The 25,734-nt window shown below is 45.6% G+C and overlaps 3 protein-coding genes across 3 annotated transcripts in view; 2 read left to right on the top strand and 1 right to left on the bottom strand.

Moving 5' to 3' along the window:
• Positions 1–7,719, top strand: part of FAM184B (family with sequence similarity 184 member B) — a 155,733-nt gene extending 148,014 nt beyond the window's left edge. Inside the window, exons 15-18 of the mRNA XM_050791986.1 lie at positions 792–909; positions 2,663–2,767; positions 3,901–4,100; positions 5,905–7,719. Of these exons, the coding sequence (XP_050647943.1) occupies positions 792–909; positions 2,663–2,767; positions 3,901–4,100; positions 5,905–5,998 (517 nt within the window). The 3' untranslated portion in view covers positions 5,999–7,719. The remainder of the gene's footprint in view (positions 1–791; positions 910–2,662; positions 2,768–3,900; positions 4,101–5,904) is intronic.
• The window catches only part of QDPR (quinoid dihydropteridine reductase), a 213,523-nt gene that overhangs the window by 77,924 nt on the left and 109,865 nt on the right, over positions 1–25,734 (top strand). The window lies entirely within an intron of this gene.
• MED28 (mediator complex subunit 28) overlaps positions 12,860–25,734 on the bottom strand; it is a 1,184,036-nt gene continuing 1,171,161 nt past the window's right edge. Inside the window, exons 2-5 of the mRNA XM_050791984.1 lie at positions 22,956–23,128; positions 17,197–17,263; positions 15,479–15,591; positions 12,860–13,566 (exon numbers count right to left, since the gene is read on the bottom strand). Of these exons, the coding sequence (XP_050647941.1) occupies positions 13,369–13,566; positions 15,479–15,591; positions 17,197–17,263; positions 22,956–23,114 (537 nt within the window). The 5' untranslated portion in view covers positions 23,115–23,128 and the 3' untranslated portion in view covers positions 12,860–13,368. The remainder of the gene's footprint in view (positions 13,567–15,478; positions 15,592–17,196; positions 17,264–22,955; positions 23,129–25,734) is intronic.

The following is a 25,734-nucleotide window of genomic DNA, read 5'->3' on the forward strand; positions in this document are numbered from 1 at the left end:
AGCCCTGGGCTCTTACCAACTCTAGTCAGTAGATTATCTGCAGCCCCTGTCCTCCTCTCCCCACCACCTAGTAACTCCTCTCTGGCTTCAGGCTGAAAAAGCAGTGGGGGTCGGGCGTGGTGGCTCAAGCCTGTAATCCCGCCACTTTGGGAGGCCAAGGAGGGCGGATCACGAGGTCAGGAGTTCCAGACCAGCCTGGCCAACATAGTGAAACCCTGTCTCGACTAAAAATACAAAAATTTCCTGGGCATGGTGGCACGCGCCTGTAGTCCCAGCTGCTCGGGAGGCTGTGAGGCACGAGAATCGCTTGAACTAGGGAGGTTGCAGAGAGCCGAGATAGCGCCATTGCACTGCAGCCTGGGCGACAGGGCGGGACTCTGTCTCAAAAAACAAAAAAGAAAAAAAAAAAGCCGTGGGTAGCAGCCACTGACCGCACTCCGTGTCCGCCAGCAGATGGCGACAGAGCATTAAGAGAACCCTCGCGGCATTGTTCTCCCAGTAGCATCCCTGGCTCTTGAAGCCCCCGCTGAGTGCACCATCTAGCTGCACACACGGGCCTTTGCTTCCTGGCCCTGCAGCCTTAGGGGACCTGACAGAGCTGGGATCCTGGGTTCTGCAAGTCATCTCCCCGGCGGGTCCTGGGCAAGCTTTTGCTGCTATCTGAGCCTCCCTGGCCAGGCTGAACACAGGATGGCATTCCCATCGTGTGCTTTGAGGCACATGTGTGCCCATCTCCCTCCTGTTGAGTAATTGCCATAAGGGGAACTTGACTGCATGCCTGCTTGAAACAGACTGAAAGATTCCGGAGAGAAGCCAGGGAAGGGAGCGTCCAGGCCAGAGGACCTTCAGCTCATAGGCCGCCTGCAGACTCGCCTGAAGGAGAGAGAGGACATCATCAAGCAGCTCACGGTGAGGTTGTCAGGGGGCGCCTCGCCCACGCGCCTGGCCGGGCACTGCGAGCTCCTCTGGGAGGGGCGTTCACTTGCACCCAGCATTTCTCTAGGTGCCCTAACATCTTGCCTTATAAAGAATCCTTTCTGGCCGGGCGCGGTGGCTCAAGCCTGTAATCCCAGCACTTTGGGAGGCCGAGACGGGCGGATCACGAGGTCAGGAGATCGAGACCATCCTGGCTAACACAGTGAAACCCCGTCTCTACTAAAAAATACAAAAAACTAGCCGGGCGAGGTGGCGGGCGCCTGTAGTCCCAGCTACTCGGGAGGCTGAGGCAGGAGAATGGCGTAAACCCGGGAGGCGGAGCTTGCAGTGAGCCGAGATCCGGCCACTGCGCTCCAGCCTGGGCGACAGAGCAAGACTCTGTCTCAAAAAAAAAAAAAAAAAAAAAAAAAATCCTTTCTGACCGGGTGCGGTGGCTCAAGCCTGTAATCCCAGCATTTTGGGAGGCCAAGGCGGGTGGATCACTTGAGGTCAGGAGTTCGGGACCAGCTTGGCCAACCCCATCGCTACTAAAAATACAAAAATTAGCTGGGTGTGGTGGTGGGCACCTGTAATCCCAGCTTCTAGGAAGGCTGAGGCAGGAGAATCACTTGAACCCAAGAGATGGAGGTTGCAGTGAGCCAACATAGCGCCACTGCACTCCAGTCTAGGCGACAGAGCAAGACTCTGTCTCAAAGAGGGGAAAAAATCCTTTCTCTTCTGTTATTACAGAAGACATACGCACTAAAAAGTTAATACAGGAAAATAGAAGGCAAAAAAAATCATTTTACTCCCAAGTCCAACAGCATCTGCCCCATGTTAATATTGCTTTTTTAACTTATAGAATTTGAGAAAATCTACAATGGCTTAGGTTTGAATTGTAGTAGAATCAGTGTTTTTATTGTTGATCTTCTTTTTGTAAACATGACCACCTGTTTTCTACTTAGCAAAGCCACTCCCTAGACCCCTTGAAAAGAACCCAGCTCCCTCTGATTCAGTATCCAACCAAGGCCTGCTGGTCATGTCTTTGGAATGTCTCCCCCTTTGCCTGCTCCTGCCCGCCCACCTCACTTCTGTATCTCCCTGTGCTTTGAAAATTAGGTGGCATTGATAAGGAATTATTGCTCATTTGCTAAGTGTGAACAAAGGTATCATGGGTTTTTTTTTTAAGTAATCTTTATTTCTTAGAAATTACATATCGATGTTTTTACAGAGAAAATTATGTAATCACTGAAATTTAGTAATACAGCAGGAGAGAAAAAAGTGGAAAATGATACACACAAACAAGATTGGCCATATTGTTATAACAAGTAAAGTGGGGGATGGGTTTCATTACCCTCTCTCTGTTTGTATATGTTAGACAACACAAATGTCAAAAAAAGGAAGAAGGCAGGCAAAATCCTTTGCATACCTGGGGGTTTTCTCTCTTTGCCTTAATTACTAACTTTCTGCAGTAGGTTACCTTCACATGCTAAGAACAGTTGGATTTCCAATTTCCAGGCAAGCACAAGCTTGCCCTTTTCTTTACAAGAGGGGCTGGGGACATAAAAGACAAAGAGCAAAGGTGCTTCCTCAAAAGCTTCAGTGTCTGGCAGCTTGCTTCTGACTTCCCCTTCCTCCTCCGGACTTCCCTTCTCTCTCTATTCTGCCCTCATAGCCATCTTCCTTCAAGTCAAACCCAGTGCTGTGTGGTTAGGCTCACTTAGACTCAGTTGTATTGGTTTTCCAGGAAGAGAGAAGATTTCACTATGCAGCATTCCCCAGTGCAATGTCCCACCGGAATCGGTCTTTCTCTTTCAATCCTCACCCGGGATATTTGACCCCTTCCATGAAGGTAAATTGGTTCTACTGGTTTTAATGCATTACACAATTCCATTGATTTCGTTTTTCTTAAAGGTAACCACAGGCTATTTATGGGCTGGTGTACACTCAGAAAAATATTCATTGGAAAAAAAAACCCACAAGAAATAGTCCAAAGTATTAACGGTGTTTGTATCTGGCTGGGCAGATTATGTGTGGTTTTTATTTTTTATGGGATTTTGTATTTTCCAAATTTTCTAGAATAAGTATGTGTTAGTATTAAGAATAGCTCTATCTAGGTGATGGGAGGGAGAAGAGTAAAAATCTTCCACTTCTGTACATATTTTTGGAATTTTTCACAATGAGCATATTCACATCCAATTCTCATCTACTATCACAAAATCCTAAAGGTTCTTGAAAGATAGTATTTTTGGCTGAGAGCAATGGCTCACACCTGTAATCCCAGCACTTTGGGAGGCCGAGGTGGGTGGATCACTTGAGGTCAGGATTTCAAGACCAGCCTGGCCAACTTGGTGAAACCACAACTCTATTAAAAATATAAAAATTAGCTGGGCATGGTGGCAGATGCCTGTAATCCCAGCTAATCAGGAGGCTGAGGCAGGAGAATCGCTTGAACCCAGGAGGCGGAGGTTGCAGTGAGCTGAGATCGCACCACTGCATTCCAGCCTGAGCGACAGAGCAAGACTCCATTTTAAAAACAAAAAATAGTATTTTTAAAAATAGTTCACAGGACAATACACTTGTGACCTAACTAATGTGATCTCGCGTGTAGTTTTTATGTATCCTTCGGTATGACAAAATGTAAGTTTCACTCAAGAAATGTGAATGCATTTGAGGCTAGGGTGGGCCCAGCCCCTGCTGGGGGTGTTATATGACCTTCTAAAATCTTAAACAAAATTGAGTTGCAAAACACATCCATCTCCAGAAGTTTTGGTTAAGAGGTTGTGAACATACATATTTATTTATAATACAGAATGAAGATTGGAGGGAAAAGTGCTTTAAAAAATAGCATGTTAAGTATATAAATGAAATTGTTGCTGCTTCTCCGATACAATTTTGATTGGGTGAGCATTATTTGCTTTTATAATAATGCTTTGTTTTGTTTTTTGCATTGCACTGCACTAACATTTCCATTAATACAAACAGAAAAAGAAGATGGAGGACGTGCCCAGCCGTGTGGTCAGCGTGCCGAACCTCGCTTCCTATGCAAAGAACTTTCTGAGTGGCGATCTGAGTTCCAGGATTAATGCCCCTCCAATAACTAAATCACCCAGCTTGGACCCAAGCCCCAGCTGTGGCCGGCCCTACAAACCCAACCAGTCTACAGATGCAAAAACTGCCACAAGGTTGTACGGGATGTTGGGGGCAGAGGCCCTTATTGTATTTCCCTGTAGACAAGAGGGAAATGAGGATTCTTTCTGGCACCTGCTAATTACCCGGCATTTGGGCGATATAGAGAGTAGTAAAACAAGCCCTGCCTTTGAAAAATGGTAATTTAGCCAAAAGGGAAGACTGTAAGAGAAGGGAATTATGTCATTCTTTGGAAGGGGTACTATTCCTGGTACCAAATTCCAGAAGGCCTTTTTCCATGGATGATTAGACAAGGGACACTGAATCACTTAGCTGAAAACTTCAGCATGGGTTATACAAAAGGTGGACTCTATCTGGCCTGGAGGTCTGAATTCAAATTAGTCTTCCTCATTCTCAGGTGTGTGGCCTTGGACAGGTCACTTGACCTCCGGGTCTCCATATCCTTCCCTCTAAATTTAAGATAATACAGCACCTATCTCATCAGACTGATGTGAGACTAAAGGAATTAATTCATAGGATGTGCTTAGCACAGGACTTGGCACAGAAATCTTCAATATAGTTTCAGTATCATTACTAACATTCCTCAAGATTTACTGTATCACCTTGGAATTCTTTTTTGTTTGTTTGAGACAAGAGTCTTGCTGTGTCCCCCAGGCTGCAGTGCAAGTGGTGCGATCTCTGCTCACTGGAAGCTCTGCCTTCCGGGTTCACGCCATTCTCCCGCCTCAGCCTCTGCGGTAGCTGGGACTACAGGTGCCTGCCACCACGCCTGGCTAATTTTTTTGTGTTTTCAGTAGAGACGAGGTTTCACCATGTTAGCCAGGATGGTCTCGATCTCCTGACCTCGTGATCCGCCAGCCTTGGCCTCCCAAAGTGCTGGGATTACAGGCTTGAGCCACCGCGCCCTGCCTTTTTTTTTTTTTTTTTTTTGAGATGGAGTCTTGCTCTGTCACCCAGGCTGGAGTACAGTGGCTGAATCTTGGCTCACTGCAAGCTCCACCTCCCGGTTCACGCCATTCTCCTGCCTCAGCTTCCCGAGTAGCTGGGACTACAGGCGCCCGCCACCTCGCCCAGCTAGTTTTTTTTTGTATTTTTTAGTAGAGACGGGGTTTCACCGTGTTAAGTCAGGATGGTCTCAATCTCCTGACCTTGTGATCCGCCTGTCTCAGCCTCCCAAAGTGCTGGGATTACAGGCTTGAGCCCAACCTATCACGTTGGAATTCTAAAGTCTCTTAATCAGGCTGGGCTCAGTGGCTCACGCCTGTAATCCCAGCACTTTGGGAGGTGGAGGTGGGTGGATCACCTAAGGTCAGGAGTTCGAGACCAGCGTAGGCAACATGGCAAAACCCATCTCTACCAAAAAAATACAAAAATTAGCTGGGTGTGGTGGTGTGTGCCTGTAATTCCAGCTCTTCGGGAGGCTGAGGCACAATGATCGTTTGAATCCAGGAGGCTGGACGTTGCTGTGAGCCGAGATCATGCCACTGTACTCCAGCCTGGGTGACAGAGGGAGACTCTGTCTCAAAAAATAAAAATAAAGTCTCTTAATCTGTAGGTTTGGTTAATCCTGCATAATTATCAGAGCTACAACCACTAAGTCTCAAAGGAACAACAGAGAACCAAACAATGGTGAACCTTCTGTTTTCAAAATGAGGATTAGGTACTCCCTCCCCAGCCCCATCCTTTACAACTTGTTTCCCACTACTAATGTTGGCCGGTCCCATTCAGGTGTTTCTAAAGAGTAAACATGCAGTTACCTTTCCCTGAAAAGATGGTGGGTATTAAGCTGTTTCGTGCATAATTTTCAAAACCATATAAAAAACCTTTTTTTGTTTGTAGGACACCAGATGGTGAAACGGCCCAGCCCAAAGAAGCCCAGCAGAAACAGGGCTCTCCGCACCAGGAATGGTTTACCAAGTACTTTTCTTTCTAAGCTAATCTTTGGGATACATCACAGAGGATACTTGAAAAACATTTCTTTTAAATCATCTGATTGAAGGAATGAACTAAAACCGACCAACCAAATAATATGCTTGTAATATGATTTATATATGAGAGCTAAAACAAATTTTGGCATTAACACTCCATACTGCTCTGCCAGGCACAGTGGCTCACCTCTGTAATCCCAGCACTTTGGGAGGCTGAGGCAGACGTATCGCTTGAATCCAGGAATTTGAGACCAGCCTGGGCAATATGGTGAAACCCCGTCTCTACAAAATATACAAAACTTAGCCAGGCATGGTGGTGTGTGCCTGTGGCCCCAGATACTTGGGGGACTGAGGCGGGAGGATCACTTGAACCTGGGAGGCAGAGGTTGCAGTGAGCCAAGATTGAACTCCTGCACTCCAACCAGCCTGGTGACAGAGGGAGACCCTGTCTCCAAAAAAAAAAATTGTTCCATGGGTCCATGGTGACAGTTCATTACAAATATCTTGACATTAAACAAACCAGTGTTATTAAAAAGCATCTATAGGAAAATGTTATTAGCATTACTAATGACCTGTATGTTGTATTTCTAGTGTCCATAACATCATACTCCATTTTGTAGAATATCAGACTTTGTGATTTCCATGATCTACTTTAAAAGTGGTTGTACTTGTCCTTAGGATGCTAGTCAACTCCACTGGAAAGCTGTTTCTATGTAAAATGATGCAATTCCAAAATGCACATCTAACCTCAATAGGAAGATGAATAAAAGTTAAAATAAACAGGAAAGTCAACTAAAAAGAAAACAAACCAAACCTACCAGAAATGGATGGTAGCATGCTTGGACTGACTATTTTCACTTCCTTGGTCTAAGACAAGCAGCAGATTATAGATGGGATGACACCTACCTCTAAAAGGGCTTTGCAAGGATTAAGCAAGATAACATAAGTTAACATGAATTGGAATTAAGTACCACAAGGTTTTTCTGTAAATAACCAATCCTAGCCCAGTTACAGGTCTCAATGTAATGACTGTAGTGTCAACTTGATCATTTGTGAAGGTCTCGAGACTATCTGTTCTTTGAAGTCAAAGATCTTCTAGACTGTGCACATGGCTCATGCTGTAATCCCAACACTTTGGGAGGTGAGATGGGAGGAGAGCTTCAGGCCAGGAATTTGAGACCAGCCTGGGCAACACAGTGAGACCTCCATCGCTACAAAAAATAATTAGTCCAAAGAAAACAAAAAAATAAAAATAGTAAATAAAAATAGTAATAATTAGCCAGGCACAGTGGTGGGTGCCTGTAGTCCCAGCAACTTGGGAGGCTGAGGTAGGAGGATAGCATGAGCCCAAGAGTTCGAGACCAGCCTGGGCAAGATAGTGAGTGAGACCCCATCTCTACAGATAAAAAAATATTTATATCCTGAACCTCTGGTCTTTGGGTTTGAGCCATTTGCCTCATGGTGTGTTGCTTCTTCATTGCATGAATTCCCAGTGGAATAAAAAGGAACCGGAATGGCTGTTCACGGTGCTGTCTTGCTCTCAGTCCACACTGATTTGTCTCACCTTCTGATGGAGCAAGGTGATTTGACAAGACTCAGTACAACTTTTAGGGAGCAAAATATTTTTTCAGTCTTTGGTGCTGGCCCAGGAGGTGGCCCACAAACCAATGTTAATTCTATGCATTGTCAAATCTTTGCTCTTTAAATAAAACTTTGAACTGGGCAATAAAAATAGTTGACTTGTATTGATTTTCCACAGAAAGGTAAAATGAGATGAAGACAGCGTGGAAATAGAAAGTTCACTTCACATTAACCTCAATCACATCACCTTAAAAAAAAAAGCTGATTATACATTATAACTGTCAAACAAACTTACATATTAAAGGTAAATTTACTGCCTAATCAAAAAGAGGCCCCAATACATTTTTAAATACAAACACTTGTCATCATACATTAACACGCCATATTGTTTTTCATTACCAAATATTTTTTGTGAGTTTCCTGCTTAGAGTGTCTTAGTTCGTTCAGGCTGCTCTAACAAGATATCTTACTTATACTGGATAATTTATAAACAATGGAAATGTGTCACTCACAGTCCTAGAGGTGTGATCCCCGGGCAGGAAGATAATTTTACTAATTAAGACTGTACATCTGTTTTGACTCCTTTCTTGTTGCAGGCGCCTGAAAGATCTTCTTAAATTTCTAAATTCTACCCTGCAATGATTATATCTTTGTTAACAAAATCTTTGCATGCTTCTATAATTTTTTCTTGAGGCCATATGCCTTGAGTATTGAAGTAGGGCATTTAAGGACACAAACTTAAGCTTTTTGTTTGATATTACCAAACTGCCATTCAGCAAGTTTCTAGCAATTTACACCCTTACCTGCAGTAAATGAACCTGCTGTGCCCAACACTATTGACAAAGAAATACAATTTGATAGATAAAACATTCTTTCTGTTTTAGTTTGCATAATGATTCCATCAATCTCTCAAGAGCAGAGTGGTCTAGAGATGACAGTGATGGCACAGAAGTGACAGACAGTGGAGATGAAGAGAAATTATCCAATTCGGGATTAAGTTAGGAGAGAGAAAAAATGGGATATTATGACGTATGGAAGAGGTAACATGTTCCTGTAGCAAAACTGAAAGGAATACTATCTGTTCCACATGAATGCAAACTGTTTTGTAATTGGGGTAGGTAAGAATGGATTCACCTAGTCAATGGCTTGCACACCACATACCTGAGCCCTTAACTGCTCTAACATTGATGTAATATCCAACCCAGCAATTGTGATTGAGACTACTTGGTTAATTTTTCTCCAGGATCCATCTGGATTCTGCAGACGAGGCTGGCAAATTAAATGGAACTATGATAAGGACCGTCTTACTGCATCTGTCAGATTTCCAAGGGTAGCACTGATCTTGACTGTCACCTCACCTCCACCCCCAGGATGCAGTATTGTTTGTTTGTGTGTTTTTGAGATGGAATCTTGCTCTGTCACCCAAGCTGGGGTGCCATGGTGCAATCTCAGCTCACTGCAACCTCCGCCTCCTGGGTTCAAGTGATTCTTCTGCCTCACCCTCCTAAGTAGCTGGGACTACAGGTAACCACCACCACGCTAATTATTGTACTTTTAGTAGAGACGGGGTTTCACCATGTTGGCCAGGCTGGTCACGAACTCCTAACCTCGAAGTGATCCGCCCGCCTCAGCCTCCCCAAGTGCTGGGATTACAGGCGTGAGTCACCGTCTGGCCTCAGTATTGGTTTTGATTATTTCTACCAGCGCCTCCAAGATAATGACAGAGGCCCCAGGCACTCACAGTCACCTCATCAGTTTCTCACTATCCCTCTGCAGGGAACTGACACTCTACTGTCCTTGTTGCAGTACTCCTCTTACCTCCCACAGGTTTGACTCCTCACATTCCCCTCCACAGGGATATTTTCCCAGGGCACCACTAGTGGAATCCTCAGCAACTGGGCCACCCCCTCGTGAGGTGACTGTCCATACCTCACACGCTGCTCCAGATGGGTTTTGCTGTCAGTTGGGCAGTGAGTGAGCCAGTCCCCAAGCCCCATGCTACTGCCTGCTCTCAGACCACATCCAGTCACAATTGTCTCAGTCAGGTCCTCCACCAGGCATGCCCCGAGACACAATGAGAAGCGCAAGACATTCACTGGGGGGTGTGAATGCCTTTAGCCAAAGCCCACCAGAAACGCCTGATTTGAACAAGGTGGGTCTATTCATCACAGAGAACCATGGGCTTCTCAGACAGAGAATGTCACAAAGAACCTCTTTTAGGATTCTGGCCCTGGTTGGGTGATTTCAAGGAAGTAAGGATTCACTCGACTGGATGCTGTCAGAGTGGGGGCGACTGTAGGATTGAGCATCTCAATACCTCTTATTTATAGGAAGGTGGACTAGCGTAGGAATAAAGGTATAATTGCATATATATACATACATATATAGCAACTGTCACTCATTTTAACCAGGAGAAGGATGTTTGGTATTTTGTGAGTGGTAAACTGACCCTGAATTTTCTTTGTATGTGCTTAGACAAAATTATGAACTGGTTTATTTTATCATGGCCTGAGAGCAACTTTAGAGTTGGTATTCAGAGACTGTTTATGTCCTACAGGAGAATGACATGACCGAACAGTGTTGTCAGCTTCTGAATGTCAGGGACAGGTGTTTTCTTCTCTCTTTTTCAGGAGAAACACCTATTTTGAGAAAGGGGAGAGGACATAGAAGACAGGAAGAGCCTATGATGTAGGTCTGACAGGTGGGCCAAGGAACATTGGGGCAAAAGAAGGCAGGACAGCTCCGAAGACGTTGTGGCCGGGCTGATGGAAGCGCCCGAGCAGACTGCTCAGTATTTTTTTTTCATTTTTATTTTTTTGACACAGAGTCTTGCTCTGTCACCCAGACTGGAGTGCAGTGGCTCGATCTCAGCTCACTGCAACATCCACCTCCTGGGTTCAAGCCATTCTCCTGCCTCAGCCTCCTGCGCCCGGCCTCAGACTGCTTATTAGAGGAGTCCTGTGTCGAGCAGAAATGGCCTAGCACCTGGACCTCCACTGTGCTTGGTGACAGCCAGGACCAGCATGGCCTGGGCAGGAACACGGCGGCAGATCCCCAATGCCAGGAGCTTTTGTAACTGAACTCCTTGAAGCTGCTTTCTTGAAGGGAGGACTGAGCAGCACTCCTTCACAACCTCTAGAGGCCCACAACCAAACACTTGGGAATGTTAACAGTTAAGACATTTGGGTAGAGGAGAAAAGAGGAAAGAAGGGAAGATGAATGAAAAAGAATTAAGTTTAAGTAAAGAATATGAAGATGGGCTGGGCGCGGTGGCTCACGCCTGTAATCCCAGCACTTTGGGAGGCCGAGGCGGGCAGAGCACTTGAGGTCAGGAGTTCAAGACCAGCCTGGCCAATGTGGCAAAACCCCGTCTCCATTAAAAATACAAAAATTAAGGCCAGGCACGGTAGCTCACGCTTGTAATCCCAGCCCTTTGGGAGGCAGAGGCGAGTGGATCACGAGGTCAGATCGAGACCATCCTGGCCAACATGGTGAAACCCCATCTCTATTAAAAATACAAAATTATCTGGGTGGGGTGGTGCATGCCTGACGGCTACTTGGGAGGCTGAGGTGGGAGAACTGCTTGAACCCGGGAGGCCGAGGTTGCAGTGAGCTGAGATCGCACCACTGCACTCCAGCCTGGACAGAGTGAGACCCCGTCTCAAAAAAAAAAAATTAGCCCATCTACTTGGGAGGCAGGAGAACTGCTTAAACCTCTGGGAGGCAGCGGTTCTTCTGGGGGGAATGTCAAATGGCTGAAAAGGTCACCCACCAGCTTTGATGTTGGGTGGCAGGAATGTCCTGCAGGAGGCAGTGCTGCCAGCTGCTGTTTGTAGAACACACAGGCTACCTGATGGCTGGGTTGGCCTTTCCCCAGCACTTGCCTGTGGCACCCCGTTGTGCCACTGCACTACAGCTTGGGTGACAGAGCAAGACTCTGTCTCAAAAAAAAAGGCTGTCCTGAAGATGTAGATAGGTTTATCTGTGGAGAGTGACAGCCCACAGGCAATCTGCATCTTGGAGCCTGACAAGGAAGCTGGAAGCTAAGTAGTATTCAAGAAAAAAGGCCCTCCTGGTGGAACTTTCTACCTTTCAAAGAGCTACCACACCCAAGACAACCTTGGCGTCTTAAGAACACCCTGGAACCACAGGTGGGTGGGCTGTTATAACACACTGACCAGGGAAGAGAGGCATGAAAACTCACTTCAAATCCTGCTTCTGTCAAGGGTTAAAAAGACTAACCTCTTGACTTTGGGCAAATCACTTAACCCTCCTAAATCCCATACTCTTCCTCCATAACCCTCCTCTTCCCGGAACAACAGAAATCACTAACACCTGAAGAATACTTGCTACGTTCCAGCACCCTTGCTACTGACTTCCCATTCAACATCTCCTTTTTCTTTTTTGAGATGGAGTTTCAGTCTTGTAGCCCAGGCTGGAGTGCAATGGCACAATCTCAGCTCACCACAACCTCTGCCTCCCGGGTTCAAGAGATTCTCCTGCCTCAGCCTCCCAAAGTGCAGGGATTACAGGCGTGAGCCACCGCGCCCGGCCTCAACATCTCCTTTAATCTGCAAAAATAATCCTGGAGGATAGGTCCTAGTCTTATCCCTATTTTACAGACTTTTTTATCCATCTGTGAAAATGGGAACAACAATATTGATTCTGTTATAAGCCTTCTAGAAGACTGAATAGGATCATTTACAGAATATGTGTGGCACAGATGTTTGTTTGAAAGTCGAAAGCCTGAAGCCTATGGACGGACCTTAGATCAAGCAACAAGCCAGGCCAGAACCCACCCGTGGACAATCAGAGCGGGAGTCTCTTCCAAGACATAATACTCCTCCACTCCTTTCTAGTCACTCTAGTCCCTTGGAGTCAAATCCACTGGCAACAACCTTCCTTAATGGAAAATGTTTCCCCTCCCAAAACGTAAAACAAAAATGAAACACGCAAACAAAACTCAAAACAGAAAGAGACAATCAGAGCAAGCTTTAGCACCTCTTAGCTCACCTATGCCCCCACTGTCATGCTACTGAAAACAGTGTCTGCCCCATTAAACAGATTCATTACTGCAGAATGTAATGAATGTTAGCGTATCACTGCTCCCACTATATCCTCCTCTGTCAAAAAAAAAGTAAACAAACACCACGTAAAATATAAACACACCCCAAATAGAAGTCAGCATCAACCTAAGGATCCTAGTGTAAGATTACTACACTAACCCAGGAAAATTCCATCCTCTTCCCACCTATTTACAAAAATATCCTCATTGAGAGCTCTGGAAACATTACAAATATTGTATTAGATTCCTCTTCTTGAGGTAGTTCAAAGTCTTAAAACACAGCAAATTTACATACTTTTCTATACACCACTGAGGGGTAATTATCATAAGACCTACAACCAAAATCCCCATCTCCTGATTCTCAGGCTACTATACTCTTCTCCTTCAGATCAAACTACAGGAAACACACATACAAAGATGAAAAGTCATACAAAAATTTAAAAACAAAGCCACCATAGAAAATAATCTGTATCATCACACTCACAGTCTAAACTTTGCTAAAGACAAAAAAAAAAAAAATTGGTTTATCCAAGCTACAGACATGTTATGAAGTACTCAAGAAATTAACAGCTTATAAAAATAGTGGAAAAATTTTCAATGCAAGCATAAAACTAAAATGAACTCATTATCTGGCAAAGAGTTCTTCCAAAATGTCAAGTCCCCAGGAAGGGATATGTGGCCAACCTCACGCACCAGCCCACTCATAGGCCGAATGCCTCTGCCCTTTGCTCACGTTGGCTTCAGAGGTGCAGGGATGTTGGCAGACGCCTGCTCCAGGTAGGCCAAGGAGCCCTGAGGGATGTCGGCGGGCTTTTTGTGCTGCACGTTGATTTCCTCCAGCACCTGCTGCCAATGCCTCAGCTTTGTCAAGTGCTTCTGGACTAGTGCGTCTTTCCGCTGTAATTCATTCCTTAGCTCCGACACATCCTGCCGATGAAAGCGATGGAGTAAGTCAGAGCAAACTCAAGAAAAACACACACGGTTCTGGTTGGTTAAAAGGCTAACAATTCAAAACAAAGAGAATCCATTAAACCATATTAAGCCCACTACTCTGCTTGGCTCCATTATTTAATTAACCCAAATGATAGATTCTGACATAAGTTTATATGGGTTTTCTTTTTTTTTTTTTGAGACGAAGTCTTGCTCTGTCACCCAGGTTAGAGTGCAGTGGTGCAATCTCGGCTCACTGCAGACTCCACCTCCCGGGTTCAAGTGATTCTCCTGCCTCAACCTCCTGAGTAGCTGGGATCATAGGCACACGCCACCACACCCGGCTAAATTTTGTATTTTTAGTAGAGATGGGGTTTTGCCATGTTGGCCAAGCTAATCTCGAACTCCTGACCTCAAGTAATCCACCTGCCTCAGCCTCCCAAAGTGCTAAAGTGCTGGGATTACAGGCGTGAGCTACCACGCCCGGCCTATGTTTATTTTTCTTATAGAAAGTAATATGCAAGTTACAAAATTGAAAAGGGCAGCCAAAAAGAAATCAGATTGATATGGTTTGGCTATGTCCCCACTCAATCTCATCTTGAATTGTAACTCCTACAGTTCCCAAGTGTTGTGGGAGGAACCTGGTGGGAGGTAACTGAATCATGGAGGCAGGTCTTTCCCATCCATGCTGTTCTCCTGGTAGTGAATAAATCTCACGAGATCTGATGGTTTTAAAAATAGGAGTTTCCCTGTACAAGTTCTTATTTACCGCCACGTGAGATGTGTCTTTCACCTTCTGCCATGATTGTGAGGCCTCCCCAGCCACGTGGAACTGTAAGTCCATTAAACCTTCTTCTTTTGTGAATTGCCCAGTCTCAGATATGTCTTTATCAGCAGTGTGAAAACAGACTAATACGCAGACTCTATCCCATCCTGGTCCCCAGCCACCCAGTACCTCTCTCCAAAGGTTACTGCTGAGAACCTAAAACACTGAAAATCTGAAACATTTGTTAACAACTGTTTACAAAAAACTCCACACCACTATTCTATCACTTCAGAGTATGAACTGTTAAAATTACATTTTCAAGAGCTTTTTATGAACAACAGCGTTACATCCTTTACTAAAGACCCAGTCTTGGACATATCTGCATTGTTATTCAAGTATTCACACCAGGAAATGATCTGACATGATAAACTGTAAGAATATCTATCCCCAACAGCCGGTATCATGAAAGAAAAGAGACTTTTTGATTAATTGGGACTAGTTACTTCAAAAATTGCCCCCAACCAGTAATCTCAATTCAGTGTTTCTCACTGAGGGCATCGCTGGCTTTTTGGGCAGGACGATTCTTCACTCTTCCACATGGCATGGAGCAGATCCTAGCCCAACCCATTCAATGCCATTAAAGCTTCCCAAGTCATCGTGGCAACCCCAACACACTTCCAAATGTCCTAGCTTAGAACAACTGCGATCAACGAAATCCTGAGTTTCCAGGAGACTGGGTCGAACACTACTTTCTGATTTCTTGGATTCCTGTGTGCAAGGCACTGGCTAAGGCAACTGGGGACACAGATCTCAGTTTTTGTCAAAACAAGCCTATATATGTTATGGCTTTTTATCCTTTTTTCACATGGCAGAATCTTTTAAGAAAAATCTTTCCTGAAGGCTAATGTATGACACAAGTCACATCAGAGCTGTTCTGTCTGACACTCTGCTTTTGGACCCCACTCCTTGGCTCTACTTCTTGTTCAGGTTGTCCCAAACATGGATGACTAGCCACGTTTCACACTGACCTATAAAGCCTGAATGAAACTCACGGGAAACGGGTACATCTCATTTAAAGCATAAAAGGATTCCTGGCACCACTTAGTTATTCCTATAGAGCTAAGGTGAAAACTGAGTCCATACCTCTTTGATAACTTGCTCTGGTTTCTGGACAGATAACTGCAATCTTTTTTGTAAGAAAAAACACTCTGTCTGTCTTGCAATATCCAGAAACTTCTGGATACACTGATCAACACCTTAAAAAAAAAAAGGACCAAAATTATTAAAATAAGAACAACAACAGACTCATGTATCTCCCTCATAAATGAATAATCAGAAGGTAAAAACAGAGCTTTCTCATAGACAACTCAGGGATTTTAATCTTGGCCACAGCAGTAGTAATAACCCCCAACTTCTCATGTGTTAACCAACATTAAAGAGCAGATAATTTGTGCTTTTCTCAGGTTAAAAAAAAAGAGAGCCCTTAATACAGTATAAAAGCCATGAGATCTTTAAAAAGACAATGCAGCTGGGCATGGTGGCTCAAGCCTGTAATCCCAGCACTCTGGGAGGCCAAGGTGGGCAGATCATGAGGTCAGGAGATCGAGACCATCCTGGCCAACATGGTGAAACCCCATCTCTACTAAAAATACAAAAATTAGCTGGGCGTGGTGGCACATGCCTGTAATTCCAGCTACTCAAGAGGCTGAGGCAGTAGAATCCCTTGAACCAGGGAGTCTGAGGTTGCAGTGAACCGAGATCGTGCCACTGCACTCCAGACTGGTGACAGAGTGAGTCTCAAAAAAAAAGACAACGCAGAGGCTGAGCGTGGTGGCTCATCCTGTAATCCCAACACTTTGGGAGGCTGAGGCAGGAAGACTGCTTGAGCCTAGGAGTTTGAGACCAGCCTGGGCAATACAGCAAGATCCCATCTCCACAAAAAAAATAAAAAAACAAATGTGGTAGCTCACACTGTGGTCCCAGCTACTAGGGGGCTGAAATGGGAGGACTGCTTCAGCCCAGGAGGCAGAGGTTGCAGTGAGCAGAGATCATGCCACTGCATTCCTTAAAAGCGTGAGAGAGCAAGACCTCTGTCTCCAAAAAAAAAAAAAGAGAGAGAAAGACAATGCAGAGATCCAGCAATTAGCATCATAATTTCCAGTTAAAATGGCACATATAAGGCTGGGTGCAGTGGCTCACGCCTGTAATCCCAACACTTCGGGAGGCTGAGGTGGGTGGATCACCAGAAGTCAGGAGTTCGAGACCAGCCTGGCCAACATGGTGAGAACCCCGTCTCTACTAAAAATACAAAATTAGCTGAGTATGGTGGTGCATGCCTGTAGTCCCAGCTACCTGGGAGGCTGAGACAGGAGAACTGCCTGAACCCGTGAGGTGGTGGTTGCAATGAGCACTCCAGCCTGGGCAACAAAAGTGAAACTCCATCTCGGAAAAAAAAAAAAGAAAAAGAAACATGTAAAATATAGTACGAAGAAATCAGAAGCTCTGGTTACCTTTAGGGACAGAACTCGGGGAATAAAAAGAAGCACAGGGGACTTTTCTCTGTAAGACCTATTCCAAAAATAATAAAATGTTTTTAAAAAGCAGTACACACCATTGGTCTTCTTCTTTACCTAGTACCAGTATGAAAAGTTCATTATAAATGATTCATTATGGGTGATATAAGATGTCAATTAATAAACTGAACCAAGAGTCAGCAGCTCATAGAGATTATGTGCACACATTTCAGTCCCTGAAATATTCTCTTAGGATAAAAGCAGGACTGAAACACATGAAGTATAAAATTAGCAACTAGGAAATCTTGCTGAAGCCAAGAACATTGTGTACACAGAGGGAATGCTTACCAGTTCGAATTTCTTCCTGATCAGTGCCATTGACATAGTCCTGACTCACCAGAGACGCAAAGCAAGCCTGTGTAATAAAAACGTAGGAAAGAAAAAAATGTCATTCACACATCAAAAATTTTACTCCAGAGGAAGAAATAACTTCTCCTGAAGTCATGTGATAAAGTGGCAGCATCTGTTTGCACGAGATGGCAAGACATCATGCCAATGGAAACATTTGGTAAACTCAGTTTACCAATTAATTAGGCCCATGGAAGAAGCGCCAGGCAAATGAGCTGGCACCACATTTGGTCTCTGTCCTACCACATGCCCCTTCCCCGTATCTTATTCCACACCAGGCCCAGAAACTCTTCCAGCCCCACTGTGGCCTCTTGCTGGTGATTACACAACTCACATCACCACCCATTCAGGACTCAGGCCAATCTTCTCCCCCTCAGAGAGACTAGCCAGTCTACCCTTTCTAAACTGTGCCCCTCCTGCTCACGCTCCACACCCAAGCACAGTTTTATAGTTTTTCACATAATTAAGTGACATCATATCCATTATTTTCATCCATTATTATCTTTCTCCTACTAGTAGGTGGGAATTTTGTCTGTCTTGTTCACCATTGTCCTCCTAGTGCCTGGAACACTGCCTTGGCACAAGGGAAATGTTTAACAACACATATTACTGACTGACTGGACGGCCTAAAAGGACAAGGTTGGTGTCACATGGATAATCAAGCCCCAGAGAGAGTTATCTCTAAAAGGCACCTATACAGATGCAAATGTGAATCAGCCAAGGGGTTCTGCGCACAAGCAACTCTAAAGAAATGTACCAAAGCAGGCCCACTGCAGGAAGTGGGCAGGGAGATTGGGGAGGCACAGAAAGAGAACAGCATGGCAGCTGGAAGAGCAGGAGTTAGAAAGGAAGCCTCAAATACAGGAAAGCAGAGCTCTGTCAGCAATCAGCAAACTACACTTGGTGTGAGGCAGACAGATCTGAGCTCAAATTTAGAACATTATCTACACGTGAAGGCCCTTTGAGAAGCAAAACTTCTGCCTGCCTGCAGCTCCCGCGCTTGATTTACAGAGAAAGTAAATCAGCAACACAGATTGCCCATTCTCGGGATTACTTTGAAAGTTGACTCCTGGCCGGGCACGGTGGCTCACGCCTGTAATCTCAACACTCTGAAAGGCCGATATGGGCGGATCACGAGGTCAGGAGATCAAGACCATCCTAGCTAACATGGTGAAACCCCTTCTCTAATAAAAATACAAAAAATTAGCTAGGCATGGTGGCACGTGCCTGTAGTCCCACCTACTCGGGAGGCTGAGGCAGGAGAATCGCTTGAACCTGGGAGGCGCAGGTTGCAGTGAGCCAAGATCGCACCACTGCACTCCAGCCTGGGTGACAGGGTGAGAATCTGTCTCAAAAAAAAAAAAAAAAGGGGCCGGGCATGGTGGCTCACGCCTATAATCCCAGCACTTTGGGAGGCTGAGGCGGGAGGATCACAAGGTCAGGAGCCCGAGACCATCCTGGCTAACACAGTGAAACCCTGTATCTACTAAAAATACAAAAAATTAGCCAGGTGTGGTGGCGGGCACCTGTAATCCCAGCTACTCGGAAGGCTGAAGCAGGAGAATGGCGAGAACCTGGGAGGCAGAGTCTGCAGTGAGCCAAGATCACCGCACTCCAGCCTGGGCAACAGAGAGAGACTCCGTCTCAAAAAAAAAAAAAAAAAAAAAAAAAACGAAAGTTGACTCCTGTTGGGTTTGGGATGTGGGTAGGATGTACCTCCTTTGTGAGACCTATGGCTACTGGAAAATGTCACATCAAGAGGCCAACCAGTCACAAACTGGCCAAAAAAGCTGGGCCAGCTCCCCAAAGCCAGGAGGCCTACCAGATAGGGTGGCAGGAAATCTGATCTCAAGAATTTTACTGCCCCCCACCCGCTTAAGAAAAAAATTTGGGGTCAGACATGGTGGCTCACGCCTGTAATCCCAACACTTTTGGAGGCCAAGATGGGTGGATGGCTTCAGCCCAGGAGTTCAAGACCAGCATGGGCAATGTGGTGAAACTCTCTACAAAAACAAAAATTAGCCAGGCGTAGTGGTGCGCACCTGCAGTCCCAGCCACTTGGAAGGCTGAAGCAAGAGGACCACTTGAGCCCAGGAAGTGGAGGCTGCAGTGACCCAAGATCGTGCCACTGCACTCTGGCCTGGGTGACACAGTGAGCCTCTGTCTCAAAGAAAAAAAAAGAAAAAAACAGATACACAGGCCTTTATAGACAGTTGGACAGCTGTATTAAGAAGAGAACAGCCTTTTTTTTTTTTTTTTTTTTTGAGGCGGAGTCTCGCTCTGTTGCCCAGGCTAGAGTGCAGTGGCACGATCTTGGCTCACTGCAACCTCTGCCTCCCGGGTTTCAGTGATTCTCCTGCCTCAGCCTCCCAAGTAGCTGGGATTAAGGCGTATGCCACCACAGACCACTAATTTTTGTATTTTTTAGTTAGAGATGGGGTTTCGCCATGTTGCCCAGGATGGTCTCGAACTCCTGACCTCAAGTGATCAGTTACCTTGGCCTCCCAAAGTGCTGGGATTACAGGCGTAAGCCACTGCATCTACCTAGAAAGAGAATAGCTTTTTAAAAGCATGGCTAAAACAGAGCCTTTGCCTGGAAAGTAAGTGCCAGTCCTCATTTCCACAAACCCAATAGCTGACTTTGAGCAAGTAACTTGTCCTCACTGAGCCTCAGTTTCTCTATCCATGAATGGAGGAAATGGAACTAGATGGTCTCCAACGTTCCCTCCAAAATCAAGAGTGCATGAGCTCAATAAATTCCTTCCATCAAAGAGCATGTACTGAGCAGCTAGAATGAGCAGACAGAAACCTCAAGGGGTGGCACCCCAATAGGAATGAGAAGCAGGTAAGCAGGCGCTGCCATGTGCCACTGGAGGCTGTGAAAATTGAGGTCCACACAGAACACAAGGGAGGAAACAGGAAAAGTTCCAAAGAAAATGTGGCCTTTGAATTGAATCTTGAGACAAGACTAGACCGATCGTGATCACCCAGCAGCAGAGAGAGGATCCAGCTCGCACCTCTCCCACTCTCCTTCGCCTGGCTAAATCAAAATGCTTCTTTGGCTTTCATGCTCTCTGGGAAGCCTTCCTTGATGTACACACCTATATGTGCTCCCACAGTACCCTAGATTTCTTCTATCAGAGCAGTGATCTATCCTACAGCAAGGCAACTGCCTGCCGTTTATCACAAGCTTCCTGAAGGTAGGGACTGGTTTTCTCTGTATTCTCCGTATGGATAATCAAGTCCCAGAGGGAGTTCTCTCTCAAGGGCACCTACAGACACATTTGTGAATCAGGCAAGGAGTTCTGTGCACAGGCAACTACACTACAGGCTCCTTCAATGTCTGACAAATGTTCATCTAGCACTTGCTATCTACTACCACTGTATTAGCCCTACAGGATACACAATGTGAGGGGTGGGGGTACAAAACAGGCAGTCTCTGACTTCATGCAGCCTGGTTTAATGGTAAGTATTAAAAAGGCCAGAGAAGGGTCCACTAAGGAAGTGACGCAATGAGCTGAGGAGGGGCCTGGAAGCCCAAAAAGAAAACAAATGGTACACATGGGAAAGTCTTGTGTGGCTGGAGTAAGAAAATGAGTCTTGGCCAGGCACGGTGACTCAAGCCTGTAATCCCAGCACTTTGGGAGGCCGAGACGGGCGGATCACGAGGTCAGGAGATCGAGACCATCCTGGCTAAAACAGTGAAACCCCGTCTCTACTAAAAATACAAAAAATGAGCCGGGCAAGGTGGCAGGCGCCTGTAGTCCCAGATACTTGGGAGGCTGAGGCAGGAAAATGCCGTGAACCCGGGAGGCGGAGCTTGCAGTGAGCTGAGATCCGGCCACTGCACTCCAGCCTGGGCAACAGAGCGAGACTCCGTCTCGAAAAAAAAAAAGAAAAAAGAAAATGAGTCTGAAGGAAAGAACTCAACATGCAAAGCCTGGGAGACCACACTAAACATCTTGATCTTATCTCAAGAGCAACAAGCAGCTACTATAAGTTTTTAAGCAGCAGGGTGCTGGGAGTCAACTTTGGCTAAGATTTGTACAGGGCCAGTCTTTCAACAAGTGCCCAGGACAGAGAGCCAGCTCCCCTCAAGAACAATGCTAGATGCTGCTCTAAAGCTCACCAGTCCCTTCCTTTACCACTTACCATCACCTCAAAGGCGTCTCCTCCTCCTCCTCTCCCTCCTCCTAAACGGTCTCAGTCCTTTAAATCATTTATTTCTGGCTAGGCACGGTGGCTCATGCCTGTAATCCCAGCACTTCGTGAGGCAGAGGAGGGTGGATCATGAGGTCAGGAGTTCAAGGCCAGCCTGGCTAAGATGGTGAAAACCCGTCTCTACCAAAAATAAAAAAAATTAGCCGGGCATGTGGCGGGCGCCTGTAATCCCAGCAACTCAGAAGGCTGAGGCAGGACAATCGCTTGAACCCGGGAAGCAGAGGTTGCAGTGAGCCGAAACTCTGCCACTGCACTGCAGCCTGAGGGAGAGAGTGAGACTCCATCTCAAATCATTTATTTCTAAATCTTTGTACATCCGTGTGGTAAAAGCATTTTGTCCATGCAGTCTGAATAATATAATCGCTTACAAATTATATATTTATAATTATAAATGTACCACTGTGCTATTAGATACAATATTAAAAGTCACAAAATTGGGATTTTTATTTAATTTAATTTTATTTTTTTGAGACGGAGTCTAGCTCTGTCACCCAGGCTGGAGTGCAATGGCGTGATCTCGGCTCACTGCAACCTCCGCCTCCCGAGTTCAAGCGATTCTCCTGCCTCACTCTCTTTCGTATCTGGGATCACAGGCGCACGCCACCACGCCTGGCTAATTTTTGTATTTTTAGTAGAGTCGGGGTTTCACCATGTTTGTCAGGCTGGTCTCGAACTCCTGACCTCGTGATAAGCCCGCCTCGGCCTCCCAAACTGCTGGGATTACAGGCGTGAGCCACCGCGCTGGGCAAAACTGGGATTTAAATGTGGAAAAGTTAACTCCAATTTGAAGTTATATTACTTTATTACTAGACAGGAATAGCTCATCTTCCATTTTAAAGACCACTGGAAATCACCAGAGCACTTATTTTCACCTCTCTATCTTCCCTCAATACACAGTTCACCTTTCTCGCTACAAGGTAAACTCCTTGGGCAGAACTGAGATTGGGTCATCTGTGGCTCCCTCCCTCCCTAACCTCCACCATTCCTCTTTCCTCGGCCCCTAGTACCAAGCTGCGCCTGGTAATTTAAGGAAATCAATTTCCCCTCATAAGAGTCTCTTTAGGATCGTTTAAGGGTGAAGCCCAGCGGAAAGGATACAGGACACAGTAGTGAAACTTTGAGCTCCGAAAAGGCTTAATGAACATGCAGGGATGCAAGAAACGGTGCTCAGGGATGAGACCGACGACCGGTTGGGATGGCAGCAGCCGGCTGGGAATCTGGAAGGGTTCCAAGTTTGGGGTTTAGGCAAACTTCGGGTCCACATTTCCAGAAATCTCGAGTTTACGCGCCCCCGCCAGCAGACCTGAATTGAATACGGGCCACGGGGAAGCCTAAAGCAATGACTTACGTTCTTTAAGCCTCAGTTTCCCTATCTGTAAATTAGTTGCTCAGATCCCTGGAGTAGATACGCGTACGCGCAGTTCACGTTTCAGAAAAAAGGAAAGGCTGGGGACAAAGACGCCCATGTCTTATATTACCTCGAAAGATGACTCCAACTCGTCCACCAAAGTACTGTTGGAAGGTCTAGGAGCGCCTGGAGCTGCCTGAAGAAGCGAAGCTTGGCCCGGAAGGCCCGGTGGGGCCTGAGGGGGCCCGGGTGGCTGCCCAGAAAACATACCCCCTAACGGAGCCGCCATGTCTGGAATGGCGCAAGAGAGGTCCACTGCGCCTGCGCGGAAGCCGCCTCAGAAGGTCAGGTGTCTGGTGTGCGATGCGTGGTCACGTGACAGGACCGCGCTGTGGAAGGATTCTGTTGCGCCTCCGGAGGGAGGATTTTTGATTCTTCTGTCTTCTCGTCTATCGCAAAACAGAGTTTACATGTATTTTCCTTTTTTCTTAGCTTAAGAATTGAAGACTGTGGCTGGATTAGACCTGGTTGTATGGAAAGGGGAATGAATAACTACAGTGGAGCGAGTCCTCCCGCGAGAGTCGAGATACTACTATGCTAGTCCCGACTCTGCCCCAAATGCCTGGAGAGACTTTGGCTAAGTCACTTTTTCTTTCCGCGGGCTGTTTACCGTTGGTAAAAGGAGAGGGTCACCCACTCTCTCCACAAACATTTGTTGAGTCATTGATTATAGCGGGAACAAGACAGGCAAAGTTCTTCCTGAATTCTGGTTGGTGATGGATAATGGAAACAACTTTGTTGAGGTTCCCAACGTGGCCGGCACTGTTCTCTTTAGATGTTTATGGTTACATCAAAGAGAAAGTCACTGTGCTAATCTTTTTTTTTTCTTTCTTTTTTCTCAGGGTCTCACTCTGTTGCCCAGGCCGGAGTGCAGTGTCATGATCAGGGCTCGACCTCCCGGGCTCAAGCAGTCCCCCCACTTCAGCCACCCAAGTAGCTAGGACCACAGGTGCGTGCCGTCGCGCCAGGCTTTTTTTTTTTTTTTTTTTTTTTTTTTTTTTTAGTTGAGTCAGGGGTTTTACCATGTTATCCAGGTTGGTCTCCAACTCCTGAGCTCAAGTGATTCTCCCGCCGCGGCCTCCCAAAGTGACTAAATCACCTACCCCCCTCCTCCTCTATCATACACATGCCAACTAGAAAATAAGTTCTATACATACATCAGAGCCTGCCCGTCTTATTCACCTGTATCCCCAGAATCTAGAATGGTGCCTGGCATAGATAGACATAATAAATACGTGATGACTGAAAGAACCAGAAGAGACTGCCAGGAGGAAACAAGTCCAGCAGTTTTCAGACAGTTTTGGTCTCAAGACCCCTTTACACTCCTAAAAATTATTGAGGATCCCAAAGTTTTTGTTTATGTGAGTTAAGTCTGCTAATATTTATCTGATAAGTTAAAACTGAGACTTTTAAAAATCAATTCATTAAAAAATAATAAATTCATTACATATTAACAGAAATAATCTTTATTAAAACTAATACTCTTTTTTAAAATAAGGAATAAATTAGTAAAAATAATGGCATTTTACTTTTTAGCAAGTCTGTCTATATATATATATATATATATATATTTTTTTTTTTTTTTTTTTTTTTTTAGACAGTGTCTTACTCTGTCACCCAGGCTGCAGTGCAGTTTCACAATTACAGCTCACTGTAACTTCCGCGTCCCAGGCTCCAGCAATTCTCCCAGCCAGCCTCCCAAGTAGCTGGGACTACAGGCCTGCACCACCACACCTGGCTAATTTTTTGTAGAGATGGGGTCTTGCCATGTTGACCAGGCTGGTCTCGAAGTCCTGGGCTCAAGAAATCCACCTACCTTGGCCTCTCAAAGTGCTGGAATTACAGGAGTGAGCCACTGTGCCCAGCCTTTCAAGTCTCATTAATATCCAGTTTACCTAACCTCAATGTAAATTTCCTGAGAGCATGGTCAGTGGTATTTCTCTTGCAGTCCCCCTGGAGTACTGCACAAAAAAGCACTAACATTTTTTGGATTTTGCTGAAAACCCATCACTTCATTTATAAGATGAGGGAACACTGTTTTAGAAAAATTACCAAGAACAAGATAATGTATGTAGAGGTTTAATACAGTGCCTCGTGTAGACTGAGTTGCTAAGGAGTGACACGATGTAACTCCCTTTTTTTAATTTTTAGAGATAAGGTCTCACTATGTTGTCCAGGCTAATCTTGAGCTCCTGGCCTCAAGTGATCCTCCCACTTTGGCCTCCCAAAATTCTGAGATTACAGGCATGAGCCATTGGGCCTGGCCTGATTTATGTTTTAAAATAATCTTTCTAGTCATACAGATAACAGGAGAACAAGTGGAGAAGGCAGGGAGACCAGTGAGAGTTATCTAGGCATGCAGAGAGGATGGTGACTTGTACCAGGGCAGCTGAGACAGTGGTGGTGAGACTTGGGTCAAATAAACCATGATTTAACAACCAACTGGTTGGGAATAGAATGTTAGTGTGATTTGAAAGTAACTTTTTTGTTTTGAGAGGGAATCATGCCCTATCACCCAGGCTGGTGTTGGAGGGCAGTGGTGCAATCTTGGCTCACTATAACCTCTGCCTCCTGGTTCAAGTGATTTCTCCTGCCTCAGCCTCCCAAGTAGCTGGGACTACAGACACATACCACCACGCCCAGCTAGTTTTTGTATTTTTAGGAGAGACAGGGTTCATGAAGTTCTTGGCAGCTAGATGCACGTTCAGTGACAACTATTAAATTTCATCTCAGTCAGGCACAGTGGCGGCTCACATCTGTAATCCCAGCACTTTGGGAGGCCTATACAGGTGGATCACTTGAGGCCAGGAGTTCGAGACCAGCCTGGGCAACATGGCAAAACCCATCTC

Source organism: Macaca thibetana, chromosome 5 (assembly GCF_024542745.1).
Source record: "Macaca thibetana thibetana isolate TM-01 chromosome 5, ASM2454274v1, whole genome shotgun sequence".
In the NCBI taxonomy this organism is placed as follows: Eukaryota; Metazoa; Chordata; class Mammalia; order Primates; family Cercopithecidae; genus Macaca; species Macaca thibetana.